This window comes from Macaca thibetana, chromosome 1, assembly GCF_024542745.1.
Source record: "Macaca thibetana thibetana isolate TM-01 chromosome 1, ASM2454274v1, whole genome shotgun sequence".
Classification (NCBI taxonomy): domain Eukaryota; kingdom Metazoa; phylum Chordata; class Mammalia; order Primates; family Cercopithecidae; genus Macaca; species Macaca thibetana.
The window spans coordinates 109410296-109427753 of NC_065578.1; the positions used below are offsets into that span (position 1 = coordinate 109410296).

Genomic DNA, 17458 nt, shown 5'->3' on the forward strand with positions numbered 1-17458 from the left:
TTCACAGACATGTCTGCTCTGATTTCACTCAGGAAACGTGCTCAGGGGGAGAAGCCCTTGGCTGGTGCTAAAATAGTGGGCTGTACACACATCACAGCCCAGACAGCGGTGAGTTTGTTGGAAGAAAAGAGGGACTTCTGATAAGGGGAAGAAAGAAATCAATGTTTTTTTTTTGTTTCACTTTTCCTTCCTAACTCACCAACCTCCAAATGCTAACTATTAGTAGGATCTCCCTGCTACACAATAGTGGGGTTTTCTGGGGGTTTTTTGTATGTGTAAACCCACTTTCAGCAAACTTGACCTAGGAAAGTCTAGATTTGCAAACATATGATTGTTATAAAATGTTATTAAGACTTTTAGAAACCTACGTTTTATGTAAAGTTAAACACCAGTGCACCACCTCGCTGGAGTACACCCCTTTCTAACTTCCCAGTGTAGCGCCTGTTGGTGCAGAGTTGATAGGTATTGTTATCTTGCTGAGGCTTGCTCTCCATTCCTGGGTGGCCCTTCTCTTCCTCACCCTGTCTTCCTATACCTCTACACAGGTGTTGATTGAGACACTCTGTGCTCTGGGGGCTCAGTGCCGCTGGTCTGCTTGTAACATCTACTCAACTCAGAATGAAGTAGCTGCAGCACTGGCTGAAGCTGGTAAGTTCAGTATTTTTTTTTTTTTTTTTACCAAATTTGCCCCAAAATAGTTATCCAAACATATAACTTTTATGTATCAAAATTGTCATTACAATGTCATATATGTCTAGAGGCTGTAAAATTGGGGATGGTGAAAACCTCAACAGGAAGAATGTGGATAATAAAATTAAGATGTATATCCATGATGGAATATTATGTAGTCATTAAAAATGACCTTTGAAAATAATCTAATGGCATGGGGACATGCACAGTTCTGGTGTTAGTTGAACGAGGAAGAATGTTAAACTATATACGTGCTATCAGTTTTGTGAGAGAGCACAAGTAGGAAGTGCCTTTTATATTGATAGTGCATTAAATAATTTGGTATTCAGTATGGCATTGAAAATATATGAGCTATTCATGAGTTTAATTAAACAAAATAATTTTTTATTATTCAGGCCAGGCCTGGTGGCCCATGCCTGTAATCCCAGCACTTTGGGAGGCCGAGGCGGGCAGATCACTTGAGGCCAGGAGTTCAAGACCAGCCTGGCCAACATGGTAAAACCCCACCTCTACTAAAAATACAAAAGTTAGCCGGGAGTGGTGGTGTGCGCCTGTAATTTCAGCTACTCCGGAGGCTGAGGTAGGAGAATCACTTGAACCCGGGAGGCAGAGACTGCAGTGATCCGAGATCATGCCACTGCACTGCAGCCTGGGCGACAGAGTGAAACTCCATCTCAAAAATTAATAACAATAATAATAATAATTTTTATTATTCAAATGTTCAGAAGAAAATCACCATGAAGTTTCTTTGAGGACCTCTCATCTTTCTCTCTTCCCTTCTCTTCTCTTTCTCTTTCTCTTTCTCTTTCTCTTTATCAAGATGGAGCTTTACTCTGTTGCCCAGGCTGGAGTGCAATGGTGCAGTCTCGGCTAACTGCAACCCCTGCCTCCTGGATTCAAGTGATTATCGTGCCTCAGCCTCCTGAGTAGCTGGGATTGCAGATGCACGCCACCACACCCAGCTAATTTTTGTATTTGTAGTAGAGATGGGGTTTCACCATGTTGGCCAGGCTAGTCTCGAACTCCTGACCAGCCTGGATGTTTGATCTGCCTGCCTTGGCCTCCCAAAGTGCTGGGATTACAGGCATGAGACACTGCACCCAGCCAGACCTCTCATCTTTCTAAGAACCTCAGAAAGTAACTTTATAATACTTTTGGGGTTTTTCGTTTATTCTTTTCTGATAAGTGTTTACTGCAAAAAATTTAGGAAGTTCCCAAAAAACCTACAATCCCACTACATAGAGTATTTGATGAATTTTTTTTCCTTTTCCTTTTTTCTACTTTACATGGATGAAATAAATTCTAATATGTATACAGTTTTATAACCTAAATATAATATTTTCAGATGTAGTTTTCCATGTCACTGAAAAGTTTGACAGCATCATTTGTAATACTCATTCATATGGCTATGTGATTTTACTTCACTATTTTCCTAATGGTGAACATTTAGATTGTTTCAAGATGTTTACTAATATCAATAATGCTCCAGTTAACAGCTTTATATTAATTCCCACTTCATTTTATCTCCTTCTCAGTATAAAATTAGCCCAAAGAAAGGAACACTTTAAGGTTCCAAAATACTTTTAAAACAAAAATTCCTTAATTTCTTAACATAATTAATTTTGAAGCAAAAGTGATTCTTTGACTTTTGGCTCTAAATATTTTCCTTTCTGAAATTGTTTCTTTTGCCTTTTTCTCTTCACATGGATCTCAGAAAGTGATTTGGTACAGGACATTCCTCAAAGGAGGCGGGCAGCTGATTCATTTCTGTCTCTGCAGGAGTTGCAGTGTTCGCTTGGAAGGGCGAGTCAGAAGATGACTTCTGGTGGTGTATTGACCGCTGTGTGAACATGGATGGGTGGCAGGCCAACATGGTAATAATGCATATACATCCTACACTTTGACAATAGATTTATTTCCTTTTTTTCCCTCAAAGCATGGTTCCCTAAATATGTTTTGGATGTTTGGTCTTATGCACTGACTTTGTTGCTAAAGTGTTTAGCTTGATACCTATTCAGAATGGGTCTGAGTACTGAATGGAAAGGTGGGGGAAGGGTAAGACTAGCTGAACACATGGCTCAGACACACCAGAACGAAATAGTGGTGCTTCTTTGGAGTAGGATTCTGCTTTCTTTCCTTCTGCCCCAGTTCTCCTTTTATATTCAAAGGGCCTATATATTTCAAGACTCTAGACTAAAAATGAGTCTGTGATTAGCTTAATACTCATCACTGTAGCCTAAAACAAACCTAGGAATCCTTTTAACCATTTTACACCAACAAATTTGACTGTATTTCCACTATCTAAGCCTGCTCTAAGGAGCTCTGAGGAGTGCTCTTCCAAAACATACAGGGCTCTCTTACTAGTACAGAAAGTGGGTTCAAAGTTCCCCCCAGCCCTAGCAGCCTGAATGCCCATAGAAGTCTTCTGGCTGTTCTATAGATCCTGGATGATGGGGGAGACTTAACCCACTGGGTTTATAAGAAGTATCCAAACGTGTTTAAGAAGATCCGAGGCATTGTGGAAGAGAGCGTGACTGGTGTTCACAGGTAACAGATTCTGGAGTAGCTGCCCCTTGTGTCCTTGCCTCAGCAAACTCTTCTGGTCTCTCTTAGGCTTTAGGACTGTGTTTCAGACTTATAACTAAATGGGAATATCTTCATTAGATAAAACTTCTGAGTTTTTACTTTTGAAAAATCAAGTTGATCCTAGAAGGAAGTTATTTCAGGTTCTAGTTCATACATTTTTCTCTCCCATTTACTCCACTGAGTGATTCTCAACTAGTGTTGAGGGGCGGGTAGGGAATAAGTGTATCTTGAAAAACTGTATTCAATATTGTATTATCATTTTATATTTGAAATATGAAAAACAATCCTATTGTAAAACTACATGTTAACACTACAAAAAGTAAAACTGGGCAAAATATTCTTGGCTTGTCGGAATACTGAAAAGATATCTGAAAGAGTGTTTCTTGGGGGCACATTGCACATGCTTACTGTCTCTCACACACACACACACACGGAACCATATCAGAATCATTGATAGTCTTTGTTTATCAGAAGTAGGCATGGATTTCTATTGAAAACTGCTGATCAAAGGAAATAACACGCCCTATAAAGGGAAGAGAAGTACATTTCTTCAATTGAAAGGCTTTTTTTTTCTTCCAAAAAAGGGGTAAAGGGAGAAGAAAATGAAAAGAAGTGTGGAGGGATGACAAGGAAATAATCATGTTTTCTAATATCCTTGGGCAATAAATGAGACTGGGAAGGGCAGCATGGAACTTGAAGAGAATTAGGCAGATTTTGCCACATATTATGTTGTGCCAGCTAACTTGGTTTTTGTTTGTTTTTGTGACCTCTTCTCCCTTTAGGCTATATCAGCTCTCCAAAGCTGGGAAGCTCTGTGTTCCGGCCATGAACGTCAATGATTCTGTTACCAAACAGAAGTTTGATAACTTGTACTGCTGCCGAGAATCCATTTTGGATGGGTAGGTTGAATGTATATATATTCAAATTTCTAGGGGCTCTGGTCTTGTCCCCTGGTCTTCCTTTGGCTTTAAAAGTTTATTAGAGGGACCATTTCATACTGAGCTCTGCCAGCTTCCAATTGATATTCTCAAGGGCATTGGCCCACACTTTTAACTGTGAAGAGGAACTGAGTTTGAGCTGTTAACATTTGAGTTGAGTCCTTGTCTGTTTCCACAGCCTGAAGAGGACCACAGATGTGATGTTTGGTGGGAAACAAGTGGTGGTGTGTGGCTATGGTGAGGTAAATAGCTGGGTCTCAGTGTCTCTTTCTTTTTGTGTACTTATTAGAAATAGTTGGTGAAGGAGGCTTATGCTGTCAATCTAGAGTCACTGATACAAGGTTTAAATTTTTTTAGATAATGTATCTCAAACAATAGCAAAAGTCTTTTATTCAGATTTATGAACAGAAACGTACAAAATGAATTGAGTTTTCAGATTTTACCATTTTGTTTTGTGGTATAGATACCAGTATCATTTTCCCCAATTATAACAATAACCTTTAATGAGACTTAATTCAAATGAATGTGTAGCATTTTAGCCCCCACAAGTGACTTGCAGTAGAATTAAGGGTGGAATCTGAAATGGCATACAGTTGAATATCTCCAAACTGGAATAGGTCACAGATTTTGTTGTCTTCAGCAATGACCCACAGAAGTTCCTGAGCTACGAAGCTATCCTTGAGTAGATTCTTGTCAAGTAAGAGAATAAGAAATTAGAGGTTGCTTAGAGTAAGTTGCTTTTGCTTAGTCTTGTTTCCCTAATGAAAACTGCTGTGCAAAGCCCAGTCCTTCCTATGACATGTCTGCTAAATTACCTCTCTAACTGAGGTTCACCACGTAATCTGGATCTGTTTCTGTTCTGCTTGGGATTGGAGCATCTGTGCAGTTGCTCATCAGATGACGGGCTGTTTCATGAAGGTTAATTCCTGTCTCACAAATAACCTACTTATCCGAAATATCCATGATGTAATGAACCTAATGACTTGACCGTTCTTTTCTTCTGCAGGTAGGCAAGGGCTGCTGTGCTGCTCTCAAAGCTCTTGGAGCAATTGTCTACATTACCGAAATCGACCCCATCTGTGCTCTGCAGGCTTGGTAAGAACAGACTGATAATACTATTAGATTCACCCTAGGTACTTTATGTTACTGAGAGTTCATAATTGAGTATATTAATCATTTTTGCAGAAATCACCTAGGGGAAGAGAAGGCTAGGACTGCTCTGTTCTTCTCATTCTAACCCTAGGGCTCTCTTAGAGCCTCTTGGCAGTTTTCCTTCCTGGATGGAGTCTTAGGGACTCTGAAGAGGCCAGTGTATATAGTTTAGCACAGCTTATCACTCACCATTCCTGTGAGGTGGCACTGGATCCAACTTTAGAAGGGGATCTTGTCTCATTTCATGACCATCTTCCCTCCCACTGCCTTCTTGCTTTACTCATAATGTTCCTTTCTTTTCTTCTAGCATGGATGGGTTCAGGGTGGTAAAGCTAAATGAAGTCATCCGGCAAGTTGATGTCGTAATAACTTGCACAGGTAAATAACTTGCATAGAGGGGTGTTTATTCAGAGGGTAAATCTTGAAAGTAGTCTTAGTGACTTTCATACAAAGGAGGTGAGACCTCTGTTCAGTATAAAGATCTCAGAACTAGAATAAGCTGTCAGAACCTTAACATGTTTTCCAGAGTAAAAAACTTCTTTCCCTGGTGACTTTTTATACTGCTTGATCTGAAGACCAGGTAGCCTAAGGAGTGGTTATGCATGTCTTCTCTCAGAATGTGTACATGTCCTTTAATGCCAGCAAGCCTCCTGTCTCCTATGTTCTACCAGAAAGCCAACCAGTACCTTTGTTGTCCAGCATCTCTTTCCTTAGCCACTCATCTTTACTTTTAGGAAATAAGAATGTAGTGACACGGGAGCACTTGGATCGCATGAAAAACAGTTGTATCGTATGCAATATGGGCCATTCCAATACGGAAATCGATGTGGTAAGGCTCCTCTCATTTGTTGCTAGGCATTTCTCTACTACCTTTCATTAATAACGATAGTCAACTGTGCTTTCTTCCTTTCAGACCAGCCTCCGCACTCCAGAGCTGACGTGGGAGCGAGTACGTTCTCAGGTGGACCATGTCATCTGGCCAGATGGCAAACGAGTTGTCCTCCTGGCAGAGGTACACACAGAAAAGGACTCTGGCAGAGCAGCACAAGCAGAGTAGTTAGATCCATGGTGGGGGTGGCGGGGGGGAACAAATATTGGGCCTGTGTTTCCCTGAATTTTATCTTTGGAGAGAGATATATTTCACAAATTATCTGGTCCCCAAAATAAAACCACTTAAAAAAAATCTCATTACTAAGTAACACTATTTCCTAACCACAGCTGATTCTTTAACCTTTCAGACTCAGATGGATTTGCAGAAAATAGGAAAAAGCCTAGAGTCCTGATCTGGAACTGTAATTCTTCCTCTTCCAGCTGAGTCTAGAGGGGTGTAAAGTCTTCTTCCGCTTTGGCTTGACTTGTATGCCATTGGAATCTGAGACAGAGCTCATCCCAGGGCTCTCTCTTACCTTTCCAGGGTCGTCTACTCAATTTGAGCTGCTCCACAGTTCCCACCTTTGTTCTGTCCATCACAGCCACAACACAGGTATGTGGCAAAATGCCTGCTTACACTGCACCGCAATTTGTGGAACTGGGCGTAGATCAGTTCCAGTGAGGGTGTACTGTACTATGTTCTCATCATCCTATTCTTTTTTTATGTAATAAATTGTTGAGACTTAGGTATTCTCAAGTACAGAAAAGAGTCACTAGTCAGTATGTGTTGAATTGGCTGTTTAGTTGAGAATATAATGTTCCAGCTTAGTTTTATTTGAGTTGTTCTTTTGTCAGGAACTAAACAAAAACAACAAATCCTCTTAGGATGTGTGCTGCCCTTTAGTATAGGCAAAGTCTTAGGTGCTGTCACTATGGTAGATCACTGTAGTACTTACCCAAATGCTATTAAACCTGGTTTTATTTTTATGTACCTGTCTAACAATTATTTTTATGTTTTCTGGTCTTCTTTTCCCACCTTAGGCTTTGGCACTGATAGAACTCTATAATGCACCTGAGGGACGATACAAGCAGGATGTATACTTGCTTCCTAAGAAAATGGGTGAGTGAAAAACAGTGGAATCCTATGCAGACAGCTGCATAGTTTGGTAAAATGACTGCCATGAAAGGCATTGGATTTAGAGTCAGAGTTCCAATTCCTGTTCTTGTGCTTACTGGTTGTTTGACCTCAGGACAAGTTCTAATCTCCATGATCCTCAGTTTCTTGATTGGTAAAATGAGAATAAAACTACATACATTGTAGAATTGTGTGAGAATCCCAGCTAATGAGTAACAGTGCTTAACACAATGGTTTAGGGTAGATGTTCTTATTCTAAGTAGCCTTATTAAGTTCAGTAAACTTCCTAGTGCAGCTGAGTACATACAGCCTTGGACCAAAATGAAAGAAACACAGGTTTTATTGTCCATTATCTGTGAGGATATGCAAACTATCCAATCTCTTGTAAGCAACCCATGCTGTGTTAAAGTGACATAATACATCATCTGTAGTCCTTTACCTTTCTGCACGGTGGTACCCATCTCCCATATCTCCTTGGCTAGGCCAAATCCCTTACTTCTTAACGCTAAAATACTTCTTGCTGTCCTCTCCTCCAATAGCTTACTTCAGACTTTTTTTTTTTTTTAGTGTATAATTATAAAAGGGAAGCTTATCTATGGAAAAGTAATAATTTTGTGCCAACTACCTTGGAAATTCATGATCCTAAGATTTGATCCTAAGATCCATGGATCTTATCCTAAATAAGTGTTATTGACACAGGCTCTTCCTAGCTTACTGGTGTCCACTTTGATTGCTAATTTGACTATAATTTAATCTAGTTAAGGAGGTTGCTGCAGGAAGGTAGGAGTAGCATGTGACATGTTGGCCACTGCAGGGAAGGCCCCTGCTTTGTCACAGAAGGATAGAGAGGTAAAAGCCCACTCCCTTTTGTTACCCTGGTAAGTGGCTTTTCTGAACTCACTTGAGATGTGCTGAGAGAAGCACCCTGCCCAGAAAGGCAGCCTTGAGGTTTTTTTTTATTAAGCAAATATTTCAAGTTGTGGATTCTTTTAGAGTTATTCCATCCCTTGTCTGCTTTCTTAAAAAAGCTTCAAATGAAAATGGGAAGTTATAACCTGAGAGACATTTTGAAAAGGAGTGTGCTCTCCTGCCACTTTGCTCTTCCTAGATGAATACGTTGCCAGCTTGCACCTGCCATCATTTGATGCCCACCTTACAGAGCTGACAGATGACCAAGCAAAATATCTGGGACTCAACAAAAATGGGCCATTCAAACCTAATTATTACAGGTAAACCTGGGGAGAAGCAAGTGAAAAGCTCTTTTTCCCAGTATTAAACCAAGCAGGCTAGCCTGTTTCTGACATAAAGATCAAATGTTGTACCAGAGTACAAGAAATCTGTTCCAGGCCAGGCACGGTGGCTCACACCTGTAATCCCAGCACTTTGAGAGGTCTAGGCGGGTGGATCACGAGGTCAGGAGTTCAAGACCACCCTGGCCAACATGGTGAAGCCCTATCTCTTAGCCGGGCATGGTGGCAGGCACCTGTAATCCCAGTTACTCAGGTAGCTGAGGCACAAGAATCACTTGAACCCAGGAGGCAGAGGTTGCAGTGAGCCAGGATCACACTACTGCACTCCAGCCTGGGTGATGGAGTGAGACTCTGTCTTAAAACAACAACAACAACAAAAAAAAAACCAGTTAACAAGGTAGATAGAGAAATTGTCGTAGATGTAAGGGAGTTCGGGGTTTTTTTTGAAATTTTGGAGCCTGGGCCTCACCCCAAGAGATTCTGATATATTTGGTCTGCGATGGGACCAAATTTACAAAACATTATTTTGTAAAACCTCCCCAGATTATTGTAATGTTTAGTCAGGGTTGAAAAACACTGACTCGGCCGGGCGCGGTGGCTCAAGCCTGTAATCCCAGCACTTTGGGAGGCCGAGACAGGCGGATCACGAGGTCAGGAGATCAAGACCATCCTGGCTAACACGGTGAAACCCCGTCTCTACTAAAAAATACAAAAAACTAGCCGGGCGAGGTGGCGGGCGCCTGTAGTCCCAGCTACAGAGGAGGCTGAGGCAGGAGAATGGTGTAAACCCGGGAGGCGGAACTTGCAGTGAGCTGAGATCCGGCCACTGCACTCCAGCCTGGGCGACAAAGCGAGACTCTGTCTCAAAAAAAAAAAAAAAAAAAAAAAAACACTGACTCATTCCTGGGAACAGGTGGTAACACCAGAAATGGCATTGCTAGAGACCCTGTGGAAGAACAAGGGAGAATGGTGCCCTGGAGAATGACTGCAGGGATCCCACCCAGGCTGGGGAGGGGCCCTGGAGAAGGTGCTCTGTTTCTGATTGTTCTCTTGGAACTCTCATATGGAAGACATAAGTGTTAACCAATCTCTCTCTCTTTACAGATACTAATGGACCATATTACCAAGGACCAGTCCACATGACCCACACACTCTAAAAGAAATATTTTTTAAGATAACTTTTATTTTCTTCTTATTCCTTTCCTCTTGATTTCTTTCCTATAATTTCATTCTTGTTTTTTCATCTCATTATCCAAGTTCTGCAGACCACACAGGAACTTGCTTCATGGCTCTTTAGATGAAATAGAACTTCAGGGTTCCTCACCCTAGTCACTAAAGAAGGATTTTACTCTCCCATCCCAGAAAGGTGATTCTTTCTTTACCATTTCTGGGGACTTTAGTCTTAATTAGGTACCTTATTAACAGGAAATGCTAAGGTACCTTCTCTGTGGAACAATCTGCAATGTCTAAATCGCCTTAAAAGAGCCCATTTCTTAGCTGCTGAAATCAGTGCTCTTTCACTTCTTCAGAGAAGCAGGGATGGTACCTACCCGGCAGGTAGGTTAGGTGTAGGTGGTGCATGTTAATTTCCCTTAGAAGTTCCAAGCCCTGTTTCCTGTGTGAAGGTGGTATGTCTGGTTCAGAGATGTGTATAATGAGCGTTGCTTGTTAAGACCAGGAGGCCCACTTGGATTTATAGTACAGCCCTTCCTCCCACCAGACTTTCTCATTTTTCTAGTTTTTAACTAGACTCTATTGAGTTTAATTTTGTCCTCTAGGATTTATTTCTGTTGTCCAAAAAAAAAAAACACAGAAAAATTAAGGAGAATTTTTAGTGTTAATGCTGAGGAACTACTTGAGTGGTTAGTTGTTACCAATTTCTCTTTCGAACCTTTGAAGCTAAGGGTGCTGAGTCTAGAGAAGTGCTAGTCTCAAGCCCTTTTAAGTCCCTCTGTTTCTAGCCTATAGTTTATAGCATCAGTGAACTGGAGCCATAACAGCAAATTCTATCAGCTCTGTCCCATACAGCTTGTGCTGAAGGCAAATTTCTTGAGCCATTGCTCAGTATAAAGCACTGAGTTCTATCTTTAGGATTTATCTTTAAGAGCAAATTTCTGGTCAGCTGTGCTTCTGCAACCTAAAATATTTAAAGGGAGGTAGGTGTGGGCAGGAGGAGAAATGATAAATTGGGCCAGGGCAAGAAATATCTAGCTTCATATAATTTGTCTGGGATTATACACCCTATATAATGTTAGTTTTACAGAAGTAATGCGACTTTTGATTGCTACATACCACAAAAAGTTTATGAACTGAAATCTTAAAGGGCAGTTGATGTGGGAAGAAAGTAGTCAGTACATCCTGGCTCATGCTCTGAAAGAATCTCCAGAGAGGCTCTCTCAAAGATCAGGGAGATATATTCCCATGCCATGCACCCTGCTTCCCAGCATTTCTGCATGGTCAAATGAGCTTTATGCTCATGAGCTTTAAGTTTATAATTATCCAGGATTTTAAATCCTCAACTTGTTCTAGCTTGTGATCCTTCAAAGTTGGGTCATACATTAGTGCTAGATACTAGAAATATTCACTTTTCCACTGATCAGAGAGACAGACATTAAAAACAAAAATAGAAGAAAGGAAAGCTTTCACCCTGCAGCTTCTTAGCAGGGGACAATTGTCTTGCCAAAACTTTTTTCCCTTTTCTCTCCCATTTTCTCCCACCCAGTCCCTTCTCACTCCTTGCCAGTGTGACCATGCTTTCTTCTCTGTAGATGTTAACAGTTAAGGCCCATTTTCCTCAGGCACTTAACCAGCCAATCAGAACACCACATCTGTTAGGGGAGGTAACCTGGCCAACAGTGTGTCCATCACATCAGCCCTGCTGGAGGGAAGGGACCCACATTCACCTGCCCTCTGGCCTGCCCCCGATCCCATATCTATTACCGTGTCCATAGGAATAATAGGTAAGGGCTGTGTCTCTGTCAAGCCATGTAACAAAGGACACTGTAAAAAAAAAAAAAAAGTCTGGCATCAGAGGGAGCATGTGGAGAGCAACTTGGGAGGAACAAGTTCATTTTGTATTGAATGATTTTTAATGAATGCAATATTAATCCTTGCAGATGAGCAATAATCATTAAAATCGATTAAAATGATAAGACCTTATTGGCAGTCTGTGTCATTCTTTGTTGAACAGCAAAACTTCATCAGAACCTGTTTTCTAGGGTGTGACAAGTTATAGGTCAGCAGCATTTAATAGAGATGTGTTGAGGGCCTAATATGTAGAGGCTGGATACAGGATTCTTCAGTAATATCTGAAGTTTTCTATGCCTGCTCTGTGCCAAGCACCGGGCCTGGGTACTTTCACTCCTAACTTCCTTCAGGAAGCAGACTTGCTGCTTCAGCCTCAGGGCTCCTCATTTGCATAGTTCCTTCTAAGACCTAATTTCTAAAGAATGCCCCCAAAGTTACGTAAGCTTCAGCCTCCTCCTACACCTGTATCCATTTCTGAAGTGGTCTCAGTGTCTGGGTTTTTTTTTTTTTTTTTTTTTTTTTTTTTTTTTGAGACAAGGTCTCACTCTGTCACCCAGCTTGGAGTACAGTGGCTTGATCTCAGCTCACTGCAACTTCTGCCTCCCGGGCTCAAGTGATCCTCCCACCTCAACCTCCCAAGTAGCTGGGACCACAGTCTCAGCTAATTTTTTGTATTTTTGGTAAGGATGGAGTTTCATCATGAAGTCCAGGCTGATCTCAAACTCCTGGGCTCAAGTGATCCTCCTGCCTCTGCCTCCCAAAGTACTGGGATTACTGGCTAGTGTCTTCTGATGTAACAAATATTTGTCTTAGTTTCTGCTGCTCCAGCCAAATCCTGAGACTAAGTAATTTATAAAGAACAGAAATTGATATTCTCAAAGTTCTGGAGGCTGGGAAGTCCAAGGTCAAGTCGTTGGCAGATTTGGTGTCTGAAGAGGACTGCTCCCTGCTTCCAAGACGGTGCCTCTTATGCATCCTAATACAGCAGAAAGTAGAAGGGCAAAAAGGACCTACCTATTTCCCTCCAGTCCTTTTTTAAGGTCATTCAACCCATTCATGAGGACAGAGCTCCTAAAGGCCCTACGTCTTTATACTATCACATTGGCAATTAAGCTTCAACAGATGAATTTTGAGGGACACATTCAGATCACAGCATTCCATCCCTGGCCTCCCAAATTCATGTCCTCCTTATATGCAAAATACATTCAATCCATCTCAATACCCTTTAAAGTCTTAACACATTCCAGCACCAACTCAGAAGTCTAGAGTCTCATTTAAATCAGATACAGGTGAGACTCAAGATATAATTCATCCAAGGCCAGACATGGTGGCTCACACCTGTAATCCCAGCACTTGGGGAGGCTGAAGCGGGTGGATCACCTGAGGTCAGGAGTTCAAGACCAGCCTGGCCAACATGGCCAAACCCTGTCTCTACTAAAAATACAAAAATTAGCCGGGCCTGGTGGTGGGTGCCCATAATCCTAGCTACTCAGGGTCTGAGACAGGAGCATCACTTGAAACTGGGAGTCAGAGTTTGCAGTGAGTGAGCTGAGATAGTACCACTGCACTCCAGCCTGGGCAACAGAGCAAAACTCCATCTTAAAAAAAAAGATACAGTTCATCCTCTGTGAACCTGTAAAATCAAATGAGTTAGGTACTTCCAAAATACAATGGTGGGGTAGGCATAGGGAACATTCTTATTCCAAAAGGGAGAAATAGGAAAGAAAAAAGGAGTAACAGATTCCAGTCGAATCTAAAATCCAACAGGTCACATGTTAAATCTTACAGCTTCAGAATAATCTGACTCCATGCCCTACCTCTGGACACACTGGGGTGGGGTTTGGGCTCCAAAAGCTTTGCTTGGTGCAGCCCATGTGACAACTCTCAGGTTGGAGTCTCATGTCTGCAGCTCTCCCAGGCTGGAGTTTGTTCTGGGTTCTTGAGGTCACCTTGCTTCCATAGCTCCACTAGGCATTGCCCTAGTGGGAACTCCGCAGTAGCCCTGCCCCTGTGGCAGTTCTGTGCCTGGAACTCAAAACTCTCCAAGGCATCCTTTGAAATCTGTCTAGGCACTACATTCTCCACTGAAAGGAGCCAGGACTCACTGGAGAAATGACTGATTTCATGGCAGAGCAAAAAAAGTACAAGATAAGCCAGAAAGCAAGGAAGGGCTTAAAAAAGAATACATAAGCCAGCTTTAAGGGATTTACATGGGGTAAATCTGAGACAATCTGAGCATCAGAATAGTAATGACTTGTAACGCATTGTAACAAAATAGAAAACTATGACTCTCTGCTAATAGAAATGAATGACTGAATAAGTAAATAGAAATTTAATGAGGAATGGTATATGTACATATTTTCTTTTATTCTATTTATTTTTGAGATGGAGGCTCACTCTGTTGCCCAGGGTGGAATGCAATGGCGTGATCTTGGCTCACTGCAATCTCTGCCTTCCGGATTCAAGTGATTCTTGTGCCTCAGCCTCCCGAGTAGCTGGGATTACAGACTCCCACCACCACACCCGGCTAATTTTTGTATTTTTAGTAGAGATGGGGTTTCACCATGTTGGCCAGGCTGGTCTTCAACTCCTGACCTCATGTGATCCACCCGCCTCGGCCTCCCAAAGTGCTGGGATTACAGGTGTGAGCCACCGTGCCCAGCCTATATATACTTTCAAAGCAGCCTTCCGTAAAGTATTTCTTAAATACAATAATGGGGAAAAGAGTAGCTTCACAGTAGTGAAGTCTGGCAGACCACCTTAATCAATGGAAAGAAATGAACCTCAGTAATGGGACAAATCTAGATCTTTGCCACTTGATAGGTTGCATTGAGAAGAATACAGCATCCCTTATATGACAAATCCATATTGAAGGACATTTTACAAAAGGACTGGCTCTTCTAAGGTATCAAAGTCAACGAATGACTAAAGAACTTCAGGAGACTAATACAACAACCAAATGCTATCCTGAACTTGTTCATTTTGCTATAAAAAGATATAAAGGACTTTATAGGAACAACTGGTAAAACTTGAAAGAGCTTGGAGGATGAGGCAATAGTAATATCTGTTAATTTCCAAATGTTAATGGCTGATCTGTGGTTATACAGAATGCTTGTTTGTAGGAAATCAACACTAAAGTATTAGAAGTGATGGGTTATCAAGTCAACAATTCACTTTCGGATGGGTCTGGAAAAAATTATTTGTAATATACTTGCTACTTTTTTGTTTGTTTATTTCAAAGTTAAAATTTTGTTCAATGAGAATTTGAAGATCACAAAATCCGACCAGCTTGATCGAGAAAACTTTAAAAATCAATTGTGCTCTATTTAGGGACATCTTAGACCAAAAATAAAGGTGAAGGCTTTCGGATTAGTAAAGGAAAATAAAATCAACAGAAAAACGCATTTTACATGCCTATACAAAAAAAGTATTTCACTGACAATACGTCACCACTAAAGTAATACACAGACCAGAGGGTTCGACAAGAAACCGGAGTGGCTTTCTCCTGTAATCCCAGCACGTTGCGAGGCCAGGGTGGGAGGATTGCTTGAGCTCAGGAGTCGGAGACCAGCCTACGCAACATTAGTGAGACTCATTTAAAAAATTACCTGGATGTGGTGGTGCACACTTGTAGTCCCAACAACTTTGAGGGCTGAGGTGGGAAGATTGCTTGAGCCCAGGAAGTCAAGGCTGCAGTGTAACCCTGATCACGCCACTGCACTCCAGCCTGGGTAGAAGAGTGAGACCCTGTCTCAAAAAAAAAAAAAAAAAAAAAGTGACGAGTGACGAGTGGGGTTGCAAGAAACTACTCCAGAGTGTTCCTTGGTTATGGATACTGAACAAAGTCTTCCCCACCAAATAACTTCTGAATTCAGGACATTTCTAGAGAAATTTGTAAATTTTGAAAGAATGTAAAAGAAGAATTAACAGCTGTACTTCTCTGCTAATGGGTATGAAACACTGGGTTAGGGCAATGGTTGGCAAAACTATAGCTCTCCCAGCAGCCAAACTGGCCTACTGCTTGTGTTTGTGTAGTTCACAAGCTAAGAATGGTTTTTACATTTTTACACAGTTGAAAAAAATCACTAATATTTTGTGACATTTGAAAATTATATAAGATTCAAATTTTAGTGTCCATAAATGGAACTTTAATACATAGCCACACTCATTCATTTATGAAATGTCTATGGCTACTTTCGTGCCACAGTGGTAAAGCTGAATAGGTGCAAACAAATGTCTTACAAAACCCAAAATGCTTACTATCTGGCCCTTTACAGAAAGTTTTCTGATCCCAGGTATAAAAGTTGTGTTAGGTATAAAGGTAAAGATGTAACAGAAAGCATTTGATTTGCAATCTGTTAGGTAAGAAGAGGGATTTCTGTGTGAGAGCAGAAACAGAGAATAAACATGAAAGAAAAGGATATCGAACAAAGAGTTTTCCAGTCTAGGTTGCAGATGCTAAATTCACCTGCATCCTGGCCAGGATTCACTTTAGGATTAGGAAATGTTGCAAACTGATAAAGCAACTCAGATAGTGCTTGGGAAGGTAATTGTTATTGCAATTTAGAAATATGTACTTGAGTAATCAATTTAAACTTGCAATTTTAAGTTGCAACCAATTTTACATACAGTATTGGAAATTTATACTATGTATTGGAAACATACAAGTACACAGTATCAGAATTTTTAAGAATAGTATTTTGGCCAGGCGTGTGGCTCACACCTGTAACCCCAGCACTTTGGGAGGCCAAGGTGGGCGGATCACCTGAGGTCAGGAGTTCGAGATCAGCCTGGCTAACATGGTGAAACCCCGATTCTACTAAAAACACAAAAAATTAGTCGAGTGTGGTGGCATGCGCCTGTAATCCCAGCTACTTGGGAGGCTGAGTCAGGAAAATCGCTTGAACCCGGGAGGCGGAGGTCGCAGTGAGCCAAGATTGTGCCACTGCACTCCAGCCTGGGCGACAAGAGCGAAAACTGTCTCAAATTGAAAAAAAAAAAAAAAAAGGAAGGAAAGAAAGAAGGAAAGAAGGAAAAGAAAGAATAGTATTTTGTTTGCTTTTATTTTGTTTGTATTTTGTGCCCATTGACAAAAGGCAACTTAATATATTAAATGTATAAACATATTTGAAAAGGTTTAAAGGAATTTAAGTTTTTAAGTGGGATATTCAAAATCCCTTAGAAGTCATTAATATTTGCTAGGTTTTTACAATAAGATTTATAAGCTGAACTTTTTTTTACTTTTTTTTCTTTTGAGATGGAGTCTCACTCTGTTGTCCAGGCTGGAGTGCAGTGGCATGATCTCGGCTCACTGCAACCTCTGCTTCTTAGGTTCAAGCGATGCTCCCATCTCAGCCTCCTGAGTAGCTGGAACTACAGGCGTGTACCACCACTCCCGCGTAAGATTTTGTATTTTACGTAAAGATGGGGTTTCACCATCTCGGCCAGGATGATCTTGAACTCCTGACCTCAAGTGATCTACCCACCTTGACTTCCCAAAGTGCTGGGATTACAGGTGCGAGCCACCGCGCCTGGCCTATAAGCTGAACTTCAAAAAGCTTAAGTCATGTTTTTGTTACGTTAATACACTGAATAGTAACTTATTAAGCTGAAGTAACATCTCATTTGTCCACACAGGCAGCCCTTGAAGACATTTTATTTCATTTATTTGTTTGTTTATTTTTTGAGAAGTCTCACTCTGTTGCCCAAGCTGGAGTGCAGTGGTGCAATCTCGGCTCACTGCAACCTCCGCCTCCCAGGTTCAAGCGATTCACCTGCCTCAGCCCCCGGAGTAGCTGGGACCACAGGCA

General features: G+C 41.3%; 2 protein-coding genes across 3 annotated transcripts in view; both read left to right on the plus strand.

Annotated features, from left to right (window-relative positions):
* AHCYL1 (adenosylhomocysteinase like 1) overlaps positions 1 to 11780 on the plus strand; it is a 41854-nt gene extending 30074 nt beyond the window's left edge. For both annotated transcript variants that reach the window (XM_050746227.1, XM_050746237.1), the window contains exons 4-17: positions 8 to 108; positions 546 to 648; positions 2470 to 2564; positions 3131 to 3237; positions 4059 to 4175; positions 4393 to 4456; positions 5221 to 5309; positions 5674 to 5744; positions 6101 to 6195; positions 6280 to 6378; positions 6781 to 6849; positions 7278 to 7356; positions 8480 to 8600; positions 9726 to 11780. In XM_050746227.1, coding sequence (XP_050602184.1) covers positions 8 to 108; positions 546 to 648; positions 2470 to 2564; positions 3131 to 3237; positions 4059 to 4175; positions 4393 to 4456; positions 5221 to 5309; positions 5674 to 5744; positions 6101 to 6195; positions 6280 to 6378; positions 6781 to 6849; positions 7278 to 7356; positions 8480 to 8600; positions 9726 to 9732 — 1217 coding nt within the window. In that variant the 3' untranslated portion in view covers positions 9733 to 11780. The remainder of the gene's footprint in view (positions 1 to 7; positions 109 to 545; positions 649 to 2469; positions 2565 to 3130; positions 3238 to 4058; positions 4176 to 4392; positions 4457 to 5220; positions 5310 to 5673; positions 5745 to 6100; positions 6196 to 6279; positions 6379 to 6780; positions 6850 to 7277; positions 7357 to 8479; positions 8601 to 9725) is intronic.
* The window catches only part of STRIP1 (striatin interacting protein 1), a 272900-nt gene that overhangs the window by 229099 nt on the left and 26343 nt on the right, over positions 1 to 17458 (plus strand). The gene's annotated exons all lie outside the window — the stretch shown is intronic.